This window comes from Mercenaria mercenaria, chromosome 11 (genome assembly GCF_021730395.1).
Source record: "Mercenaria mercenaria strain notata chromosome 11, MADL_Memer_1, whole genome shotgun sequence".
NCBI classification, from domain to species: domain Eukaryota; kingdom Metazoa; phylum Mollusca; class Bivalvia; order Venerida; family Veneridae; genus Mercenaria; species Mercenaria mercenaria.
In genome coordinates this window covers 12,034,025-12,046,457 of record NC_069371.1, presented here as the reverse complement: position 1 = coordinate 12,046,457, position 12,433 = coordinate 12,034,025, and the positions used below count along the sequence as shown (strand labels likewise).

At 34.2% G+C, this 12,433-nt stretch overlaps 1 protein-coding gene across 2 annotated transcripts in view; it reads left to right on the top strand.

The window, feature by feature from the left end:
• Positions 1-2,468, top strand: part of LOC123531971 (polycystic kidney disease protein 1-like 2) — a 33,241-nt gene extending 30,773 nt beyond the window's left edge. For both annotated transcript variants that reach the window (XM_053518571.1, XM_053518570.1), the window contains 2 exons: positions 556-801; positions 1,335-2,468. In XM_053518571.1, the coding sequence (XP_053374546.1) occupies positions 556-801; positions 1,335-2,281 (1,193 nt within the window). In that variant the 3' untranslated portion in view covers positions 2,282-2,468. The remainder of the gene's footprint in view (positions 1-555; positions 802-1,334) is intronic.
• The last annotated feature ends 9,965 nt before the right edge of the window (positions 2,469-12,433 follow it).

The following is a 12,433-nucleotide window of genomic DNA, read 5'->3' as shown; positions in this document are numbered from 1 at the left end:
GTAAAATATTACTGAAAGCTCGGCGACATGTTTTTTTCCAATATGGGTCGATTTTGGGAGAATGGATGTATTGTGTCCCTTTTATGGTTCCTTGATCACATTTTTTTTTGCATATGAAATAAAAACAACAAAAGAATGCTGATTACTATGCTCTTTAGGTTAAAATATTACAAATATTTCTATTTTTGAGAAATAAATGGACATCTGCATACCTTTCAAAACTTTTAAACTTCACACATCTAAATCTCAGCAAATATGGGCTCATTTGAAAAAACACACCCTTTTCAATGTCTTTGCCCAAGAAAAAATATCTAAAACCGCAACTGCTTACAAAATGTATGGTAATATGATTATTTTTGTTTTACAGTTTTAATGTAATCTAATTTCTCAGTTGTTTGCCTCTCCTAAATATTTTTTTTACAAAATGAGATAACCCAGTATTGCACTTTTTTATTTTTGAATTTGATTAAGCATGCCCGAAAGTTCCATATAAAAATTGAAAAAGAAATATAAGCGGCAGATCAAATCGACTCATTTTCCTGCATTTATTTGCAGACGTATGTGCGACAGTAATACCTGGTGATTGTAAAGGGCCATACTCGATGAATGAGGAAGATACGAGAGATTATAATCAGTCTTGGTCAGACATTAAGTCAGATGATGACGATATTGTAGAAATTGATCACTGGACACATCGCAGTACTTGGGACCTACAAACTTTACCGTATCCTGGAACACATGCATCATATTCGGGTGGTGGATATGTTTTAGAACTGCCTGCAAACGTAGCCCTTCATTCAGGTTTTTTATTAATATTTTCCACTTAAATACCATTGGTAGCTGACGAGAGTCATAACGACCCAATGTGTTTGCGTATGATTAAAATGTACTGGTTGTTGGATATTTTCAAAAAAACAGTCTGCTAAATCTTTCCACAATTTTATGCAGGCTAATTTTGCGAGGCTGTCTTTTTCGGTGTTCTGGCTTCCGGGAAATCTACTCTAACCTTTTGTTTTTAAAAGGATCGGGTTCGAATCACTTTCCTTCACACTGTGGTTTCGAGTCTCACTCGAATCAAGAAATTTATCATGTGTGGAAACCATTTAACTTGCTTCTCTAAGGTTGATTGTTCTATTTAGGTGCCAAAATAGATGCATGGATGGGAACACTTTGTAATTCTCTACATTTAAAAGGTGCTAGCTGATGTTATGACCTAATTTGAGTCGGTGTGGAGAGAAATTACATAATTTTAATACAACAACTTTTATTTCATCAATTTAGTCGTGTACCTTTATAGATTTTTGTAATCAATTTGATAAATTATTCTTTTTCAGCCATTTTCTCCAGTGTATTAAATGAGGGCTGGATAGATGATTACACACGAGCAGTGTTTATAGAGTTCACACTATATAACCCGAACGTTGATCTTTTTACTGTATGCATGTACCTTTTTGAATTTACCAACGTTGGGCGTGTATTTCCAATGAATCATGAGTTCACTTCAAGCCTTTATCACTACTCGACGGATTACCAGATTGTCGTCGCAGTTTGTGAAGTGTTGTTTGTGTGCTTCACTATTTTAATCGTTTGCATTGAAGTCAAAAAATTAAAACATGTTGGAAAAGCAGAATACTTTTCAGATGTTTGGACATTCGTCGAACTTGCACAGATTGCTCTGTCTATCGCCGTTTTAGGGTTGTTTATAAAATGGTTTGTTACTGTAGACAATGTTCTCCAAGAATTCAAAGACTCGCAAGGTAAATATTTCATAAACTTTCACTCCGCAATATTTTGGGACTTTGCTTTTGGCTACGTATCGGCCGTTCTAATTACTCTGATGACACTGAAGACTGTGAAACATGTGCGATACAACAAAAGAATACACATCATTTTCGAAACATTAAACATTGTCCGAACTGTTTTTCTGGGATATGTGTTAATGTTTGCAATTGTAACCATAGCCTTCGCACATACTGGATTCTTGATGTTCGGTTATTATATGGGGGATTACAAAACATTTTACGACTCTTGGTTTGCAATAATAATTGTTCTTCTAGGCGTCGGAGATTTTGTTGGAATGCAAGATTCTGCACGAATCATTGGGCCTTTGTTCATTGTAGCCATTATAATGACGTGCCAGTACGTGTTTTTGGTCATGATGACAACGATATTGAACGTGGAAAGGCTAGAAGCCAAACATAAACTATCAAAAAGGAAGAGCAAGGTTACGCTGATTAGATACATCATCAGTAGAGTGAAATTGGTCCTCAACATTAAGTAAAAAAGAAAGAAATCATATTTTGTTATAAGGAATAAGCGAGCGATAGCAAACATCGCGTTTTCGCTCAGGGAAAAACAAAATGTGTTTTATAATATTTAAAGGGAAATAACAGAGAATATATATGTATGTACAGTTGCCTACATTTATGAATTCTAAATGTAACAGATGATAGTTAGAGCGAAAAGCACTAGATGTTCGAGTTTTTGATAACAATGATATCATTGCACTTATAAAATGTTCATTCATGACGTCTTATATCCATAAGTGATCGAGAGACTCTTTCGATAAGCGAAAAACATTCTTTTATTCTGTGTGTAGAAAAAGCTTGCATCCATGTAATTTAGTAACATGTAAGTATTAATAGAAATTTCCAAATACAATAATTTTGTAGTGCTAGAAATTATTTTTAAACGTTACCTTTTTTCTTGCATTTGTTTATCGTGTTGTGAACGTACTCATTGGAAGACTGTAAATACGTTTATAGTTTATGGTTTATTATATTGACATAAAAGACACTTTTAAATCATGCTGTACCAGTACCAATTCTGAAGGAATTTGAATATGTTAATCGTTAAGTTTGATTATATTGATACTAACCCCCAAAGATAACGTGACTCCCGCGCAAACGTGAGGACGCGTCCATTCCATGATAACTGATAAAATAACAGTTCATATTTCTTGTACATTATTTGACAAGTAAAAATCAATGTTTGTTTCATTCGGGTAAAATGCAGATAGCAACATAATTCAGCAAATCGTTTTGCATGAGTTCGAATCCTACTGAGAATTGTTTCGGATATCATTTTTTTTTCATTTCTGTTCCATTCTGTTTCCGTACCCTTCATTTCTTCTTTAATTGTTTATATTTGCATATATGTCTTTATATAACATAATATTATGTTCATTATTCGCTATAGTACATGCATTTAACTAATATCATCTTCGATATGGTACTAAATCTTTCTCATCTGCCATACCGGCTGCAGATATTTCTCTGTCATTGTGTCAGAGAGAAGACGAAGGAATCTAAATTTTTAGGCAAAATGAAAAGAAAATATGAAATGAAATGTCCTCGCTGAGTTTCAAAATCACACGGGTAAAGATCTGTTGAATATAAATGGTGTGCTTTATCTATGACCGAATTTGTAATCGATACAAATAATTGAAATATTTAGATCTTGACAAGTTACAGAAATGTTAAATTCCCTATAATACATTTAAATCTATTTATAGTCGTGTTTGTAAACATCACGTTATCGTTGGGGCATATTCCACATATGTATGAATTAATTGCAGACATTTTGAAAGACTGTAAATATGAGTCGCCCCATGAGAAAACCAACATAGTGCATTTGCGACCAGCATGGATCCAGACCAGCCTGCGCGTCCGCGCATTCTGGTCAGGATCCATGCTGTTCGCTAACGGTTTCTCTTATTGCAATAGGCTTTTAATGCGAACAGCATGGATCCTGACCAGACTGCGCGGACGCGGATGTCACAAATGCACTACGTTGATTTTCTCATGGTGCGGCTACATTATGTTGCTAAATGAAGTTCAGATACAGTTGATCATGTTGTATATTTCTGAAAGAATCAAATACGTTGATAGTTAAAGACATTATGTATACATTTGAATCATGTTGCGTACCTTTTAAATTGTAATATGGAGATTACTGAAATTGATTGTATTGATGTTAAGCATATATATTTTAATCATGTTTTATTTTTCTTAAAAGCAAACGCTCAATCTAACTTAACAATAAATCCTTTTACATAGTGGGTTCATTGTCACCGGGCTTCAGTTTGAAATTTGGAAGTGATTTTGTATTGTATGTAGAATCCAAATTTTATGACATTGCCTTACCAAATTATTTTTTGATAGAGAAAATTGATTTTAATGAAGTAGTTACAAGCTGTAATAGAAATAAGGTACTAGTACTTGGCAGTGCAGATGTTACGTTTATTTGTTGTTAGCAGGAAACATAACTCTGTATTATTTCAGTTGTATATTCGCATGGTTTTGAATTAAAACTTTTTTGCATAATGAATTTCAGTGCAGAAAATATGCTTTGGTGTAAAAATAAAATATTGCCGTGCTACTCCAAGTATATGTTACTAAACGCTTTTACTTGCATCCTTGCTACATAATAACTTCATTTTATTTATACTGTTGTGTCCGTGGTTACATCCTGTAGCACAAATTATATTTGTCTGAAAATTTTGGTAAGGGTTTTCCATGACAATATCCACCGGTTAATCAAAATTTCATTTTGACATCAAGTTATTCCTATTTACCAGACCTTTCATATCACCATTAGACCTTGACCTTTAATCATCCCGACGGAAAGTTGCGCTCTGCACATAGTCTTAGTAAGGTTTACAGTTGTGGCGATTATTTAAAGAAATCTTTCCTGGAAATATAAAAATGCAGAGCAAACGTACAAAAAATCATGATTTCAACTTTGATCTGATCATGCAACCTTAAACTGATATGACCGGAAATTGTCCTTTTATGATTAACAATTTGGGGGGTAAAATGATATAGAACGGATATAAAATATTCTCATTTATCTTTGATCAGCACCGTGAGACTTTGACCTCCAGCTAACAGACCGTGACGGTTAAAATCTTTTGAAAAGATAAAAAAAAAATCCTTACATACAGAGCAGAAGAGGAAATAATATTTTAACAATTCTTCCAGCGGATAAAAGATACAGAGTCACCGTGTATATCCAGTAACACCAACATGCGCAAGTAACAAACCATTCGCGCAAAATGTAATCGATACAAATAATTGATACTGGATATACACGGTGACAGTGGATATGAAATAATCCTTATTTGATCTTTGGGATATTGACTCGACATGACCGAAATTGCGTTTTGTATATCGTCGCATTATGGTAAACATTTGTGACAAGTTAATTCCACGCTAAGAGATGTTGGTCACACGAGAAAATTGTTTAGGACGAGCCTTGGTAACGGATGTTTGAGCAGTGTCACGGGGTTTAGGCCGATTTCTTCGTTATTTACCAGTAACGAAAATGAAAGTATGTTGGTATTTCACAGAATTGATATGTCTGTTCAATATGTAACAAATATATTAAACTACAGTGTTATTTGGTCTAGAAAATTGATTATCATTAAGCAGATTATGCTAGCACAATAAACCTTTTATCTCTAAAATGTCACGGCTTTCAGGACGACCAATTTTTCCATGTCACGGTTTTTTGTCTACAGTAAGATTTTTTTTAAATATGGGAAATCTGGACATTTTATTTATTGAAATTTCGTCTGTGATACATTAGATGGATATTCCTCGAACCAGTAAGTTACCAACAAGTTTTTAAGTTAATGTTGATGGCAGTTCATACCCAAACAAATTCTCTGTGACATAGCAAAATCGGTGGAAATTTTTAGTTGGCATGTATATAGAAAATTTATGATTAGGGAATCGACCATAGCTTGGACGGTTCACAGAATGTATTTCGAAATTATTCTTTCTTATGTTTCTTGTATCAAGTCCGTATGTACCCAATGTTTTACTTTGCCGACAACTTCCAAACCGCCCTTAAGTTGGATCAACCTTGTAAAAAGTAGGAAAAGCAACACAGATGAAAATTCTCCTTGCTGGACATAAATACATGGCGTTATTGAAAGTTATCGGAATGACTGATTTTATAAAGTCCCTAAACAATAATTAAACAGATTAATAGCAAAATAGTTCGAATGCAGTTGCAAATTTGCCTGCGATAAACGAGACAGACATTTTGTGTATCTAAAGTAACAAACAGGTCCTCCGTGTTTTTTAGTTAATGTTGTTGGCCGTCATACCCGAAATACTTTTATTAAAATCTTTTTCCGGCATCTCTGAACAACTTTCGTAATGTGGGAATTGTCAGATGTATAATTTCCACCGCTTGGATGCTAGACGGATTAGTGCGATTCCCTTTGCGCAAACAAATCCTAATTCCTGTTTCAAATCCGAATATACTTTATTTTCTGCCTTACCTGCAGTTTTCTACCCGCCGACGGGCCTGGTGAACTTTGAATGAAATAGGGATCGATAGCCCTACAGACCTTCTGTCATAATCTCTGGAAGAAATGTTTTCATTTTATGGCGTATAGCTTACCTGTTTTGAATGTGGGTACTGGTCAAAATCCGCAAAAAATATTAACGAGGTTGTGGAATGGCGTCTTCTTTTGTCTGCTTGTGTATTTTCAAATTAACAGTGGTGTTGCCAAAGGTTAAAACACAATTTGTCTAAAAGACTGATGGAACAAGAATGGATTCTATGTTTTTAAACTTGTGTTTGAAGCAGATCAAATACACGTAGAAAGTTGTTGTTTCGAGACGTTGTCAAAGTCAGCCAAAATGATATCTCGTGTTAAATTCCAGCAGAGGAGCAGTTTGGTCTGAAGAGCTTTCCCTACTTGATACCATAATAGAAGTTCTATTTACATGCCAACAAAAATTTCAACAGAATTTTGTAAAACCTTAAAATGTCTTGGGGGGAGATTTTTTCGGGTATAAACTGTCACCAACGCTAACTGAAAAACTTGTTGATAACTTACCGAGAAAGGAAATGTCCAAATTTTTAATTTTTCTTGCATATGTATATATATCTTACTGTTGAAAGAAATCCGTGACATAAAAAAATGGGTGAAAGCTGTAACATTTAAGTGACAAAAAGGCTTTAAAAATTTTATTTGACAAAGCATGATAATATGAACACTATTTCTTAGATGGTCACCTAAAGAACATTTCTACTAAATGACTTGAAGATCAGACAAAGTATCCACTATCGACAAAAAGCATGTGCATTTGAAATCGGGCAAGCAGTAATTGTTTCTGACGAGAAGAAGTTAACCTTCCACTATATACCATGAGGAAAATTTACCACGGTACCTAGCCGCGAATTAAAATAATTTGAATTATCCCAAGACAGGGTCATAAAGTTTCCATTTAGACATATAGGACAAAGTGACCATGAACCATGGCGGCCACGTTTCTTGACAAATCAGGGTAATCTGAATAAGATGATAGTCACCTAAAGATCTTTTCAAATCGGACGAAATAATTTTTCCTGTTGTGTTTTTTACCCTGGGGGCCAAGTTTATGTTTTTTGTTGTTGTTTCAACGTATCAATAATCTGGACAATCTTGGTGGAGTGTCATAAAAGGATCATTGGTGAGAAAGTTTTCAAATTCTGGTTTACAGGCTACCATTTGGTAAGAGTTTTGACGTTTCCTGTATGCAACCAAATGAATAGTTGTGTGTAATTATCTTGAAATCGGGCTAGCAGTTTGACAGGAAGACTTTCAAAGTTGTTCTTTCCCGTTTCCGTATCAACCAGTGTTCTGTACTTCAAAAGAAACTACACAAAAATATTCCTTTGAAGCTTTGTTGATACCGACAGAGGTTTAGGAAGCAATGTTAAACGCCTGATTTAGAAGTTATGGCTCTGTGAAGTATCTTGTGATACAGACACTGCCTGTGAAGGGATTCAAAGGACCTAGCGGAAACAAAAGAATTACCTTTACTTTAAGTGAACATATACATATTGTACAGATGTATACATTCGCCAAAATGATAAAAAGCACTTTTTTTTTCATTTACAATATTTTTATTTTCCACCATTTATATATTGTCAGGGTACGTGTACATGTACTAACATGCAGCCCAGTGTTAATGCCCCCACAGTAATAAAATCCTTTTCTCCTGTTTGCAGATATATTGTTTATATGTACATGAACTAGTGCATAACCATACCCTTCTCCCTCCTGCCTGTACCTTTATAGCTATACACGAATTTACTTTGCAACCTATGACTGAAATGAAGTGGACCCATAAGTAAAAAAAAAAGGTTCTTGAACAAAAATATGAAAGGCAGACTCACTCCCAGAAAATTATTGATTTATCTCCCTTTCTTGAACTTTTAATAAACTGTCTTACAGAGTGGCATGCGGATGCGGGCAGTGTCATTTTTCGGTTTCCAATTAATAACTCGAGTTAGAAGAGACCTCTTAAAATGAAACTTGATATATAAAAAACTTGCTCAGAGTCGGAGTTTCGGATTGCTCAAGGACACAACGGTCAAAGTCAATGTTGCTAAAAAAAGATAGAAAGAAAACCATTCCCACTCAATAACTTGAGTTTGCATTAATGAAACTAGACTTGACCTCGACAAAGTATATGGAAAAACAAAGATTATGATTGTATGGGGTCAGTGGGGTCAAGTGCAAGGTCAGTATTACTTGATTAATCTTCATGCTTGGAAAGTTTAATCGTGGCATAATGGATATTAGGCCAAAGATACCTTTTCTGCTGTGGAACGGACGGGTCACAGTTCAAATTCCATGTGGCGCCTTTTTTCTCATAAAACTTACTTTAATGTCATTTGGTCAAGGCCAAGTTACTAATATATATTTTCTTCTTACCGTGGTCATCATGTGGATTCTGGTTTATAATTATAGTTTGGATTTTTTTTTGCTGTCAGCAAACTTGGTGTACAGCAAGCTTATCTAGAGAATTAGCTTTGAATTATACATCTGGGGTCACTGTTACTAAGATTAGAAGGATGCTGATCTATTTTTCTAAACAGAACCTGTTGGCATTATGCAAAGTTTGAAAACCTGGTTTTCGTGGCATTTGTACATTTCATGTTTTACATTTGTATAACATTCTAAGAACTAAATAAAATTTTATTAAACCAGAATACCTTTGGGCAGCGTACATCAGTTTTCTTATAACTCTTGGTTAAATTGGTTACCAATGGAACAATAATGTGTAAATTTAAATTGAGGAAATGGAAGATAGTCACGTTGCCCCTAACAAATAAAAAACAGCAAACCTTCACTTAATTAGTTTCATCTCTCAAGCTCATAAAGGGTGTGTTTTGTAATACTCTTCTGTTATTATCTGTTTAACGGAAACAAAAACACCATGAAATCATTTCTTAAGGAATCTTCGCTAAACTTAAATTTGATATTTTCAAGATAGTGTGCATAGAAAATTTAAATACAACCAGAAACACAAAATTATGTTGAATTAATATAAATTCCGCTGAATTAATACAATTTCTGCTGAATTATTAATACAAATTCTACTGAATCAATGCAATCAATGAAAATTTAAATCTTTTATTTGAAGAATTCCATACAAAATGTATGCACAGGCCTACCGGTGTTCCTACTTTTTTAAATGCCTCCTAATTTATTTTCCTAATTTTTATGAAAATCTCCTGCTTCTCCTACTTTTTTGCTTGACATAAAAAAAAGAAAAACAGAAACAGCCTTTTCAGTAGTTATATTTGCAGATGATGGACTCCCGATGTGTTGCCGGCAGTTTTCAGAGCCATTTGGTGCCTCCTGCAATACATTGCCTCTTATCAAGATACCTATAAGCCTACCAAACCAAATGGGCACAGAAACTGCCGGTCCCGACATCTGGGGTCATCATTTGGTTGCCAGTGTAGTATTAACAGCTATTAAGGTAAGCATTGCACATTTTATGTTAATAACCTCCTACCTTTCCTATTTTTAGTAAGCAAACCTGCATTTTCTTCCTACTTTTTGTGTAGGGACCTTCTACTTTTCTCCTACTTTTTTGCAAGGCCATGATGGAGGGCCTGTGTGCAATTAAAATTCATTTCCTCCTACATACACTTAAATACTACTAAATACTTTAGAGCTATTTTGCGGATGGATTGGGATGGGATTTGTTGTTCCGATGTCTCATTCTTGTCTTGTTGTGCTGTGGATGAGAAAGGGAACAAGACAACAAACCGACAAGAAATAGCAAAAAAAAGCATTATTTCGCTGTGCCGGGTCGAAAGAACGACAAGATGGCAGGAGGTGTCAGTAATAGTCCAAACATAAGCATTTATTGTAACAGCACAATTCAAGAATATGATGAACCTTGCTCCGACGAGAAATAATATTTTTATGTACATTTTTGTATCTGTGTAAGATACATTATAATTTCTTTAAGAAGGTATCAAATAATCGGAAATAGCCCCTGGAGCTGCAATAATGTGATAGCCTGTGACTTGAACTTAATAACTGAGGTCAAAACGATCATTTTGCAGGATGTATGATGTTCTTATAAAATGAGAAAGTTTTTTTTTTTGATAAGGCTCTCAGGGTTTCGATTACACTAAAATATGTTTTTCTGACTATGAAGATTTTGTCAGAATTTAAAACAGCGTCTATGAAGCTGAAACTCGTTCTGTATTAAAACCTAGCCCGAGGAAGCTACTACAAATGCGATTGTTACCGACTCAACTTTTATTTTAATATATTTCTAAGCAATATTTTATCTTACATAAAATAAAAACTTCCAACAAAATGTGTAGTCGGCACCTACATAGGAATACCAAATGAAATGGGTACTGCCACTGCTTGCAGTGTTTTGCATACTACTACAGTCATACACTTCAGCTGTAAAAACAAACGGGCGCCACAGAATCGTTATTTTTGGTGGATCTTCTGTGAATTTAAACATTTTATCAACGTTGCTAAAATGATGATATCTGTAAATTGATTAAAGACGCTAATATGTTGATCCCCCCTAAACATATGCTACGGACTTTGCGTAAGGCCATCATTTTCTTCGCGATGTTGCGGTTAAACGCTGGTCAGGTAAAAAATAGGTATGCACAATAATTTAATGTACGCGCCAGTCAGAAATTAAAGTCGTAGCCAGAAATGATCAAAATACAAAATGCTAATAAGCTGTCTGACAGACTGATGACAATACCAATATAACAAATGAATATCACTGATGGTATTGGCTAGACGTTCGACAAAGACATATCTGCCCAAGAAATAACGTAAAGTTTTATATGTAATAACTATTATAATTACTTTCTCATTTTACGTATCAAAACTATTTCCGGAATTTGCAAAAGGATGATTTTATTCAATGAATAAGTCATGTAATTTGTCTAAGGTAATTAAGATATCATTAGAATCTGTAATGAGACGGTTGGTCCTGGAAAGAAAATCTCCTTGATTAATTCAAAGAAAAATCTGTAGGATAATCACCTAACGATATACAACAAATGACGCTCGAACTACCAACTGTCGATAAAAATTCTTTGAGTTGTTTACAAGAATCTTACATTTCCGGACCGACGTTGTGTGGACCTCTCGTGAACAGGCTCAATAGTGCGACAATGCATTCATTTTTTTTCTTTTTTTTTTTTGTGTTCAGTGCTTTCAAATAACTTTATGTTTTGGTAAATGTCTAATAGCTTGTTTTATTTTCTCTTTTGTGTTCAGTGCTTCCAAATAACTTTCTTATGTTTTGGTAAATGTCTAATAGCTTGTTTTATTTTCTCTTTTATGTTCAATGCTTCCAAATAACTTTCTTATGTTTTGGTAAATGTCTAATAGCTTGTTTTATTTTCTCTTTTATGTTCATTGCTTCAAAATAACTTTCTCATGTTTTGGTAAATGTTTTATTTAGTTTCTTTTACTTTCTCTTTTGTGTTCAGTGCTTCCAAATAACTTTCTTATGTTTTGGTAAACATGGTAAATGTCTAATAGCTTGTTTTATTTTCTCTTTTGTTTTCAATGCTTCCAAATAACTTTCTTATGATTTGGTAAATGTCTAATAGTTAGTTTTATTTTCTCCTTAAGTTGTGAAACTATTTTCTATGTAGGTATTGCAACCTTGGTAAAGGTCGCAGTTCGTATTGTACAGTCAAATCTGTAGGAAAAGTCACAAATCCAGGGACTCTGCCTAAGGCAAAGGGGGGGGGGGGGGTCTACTCAAGTCAAGAAAAAACACTACTATGTGTCAATTAGGAAAGTTAGCCGTGGCTAGTGGCTTCTTAACGTTGGTAGCCACTTATTTTAACTGTGTAGCATTCATCTAATGTAAGTGGTGTCAAAATGAGCTATTATGCATTTTACATAAGATTTTAAAACATTGATCAATAAAGTGAAGCATTATAGATATGATGTCTGACTCTATGTACTTCAGTAGTGACCAACAGAGACCATTGTAACAAAATACTCCTTACAAAAACAAACAACTGAAATATATCAAGTACATTCATTTTTGATCGAGTTTCAAATTGTTTGGTTTAAATGAAAACGTTTATAACAAAACATTCACTTTCAGTCAGCAATTCAATTCATTCG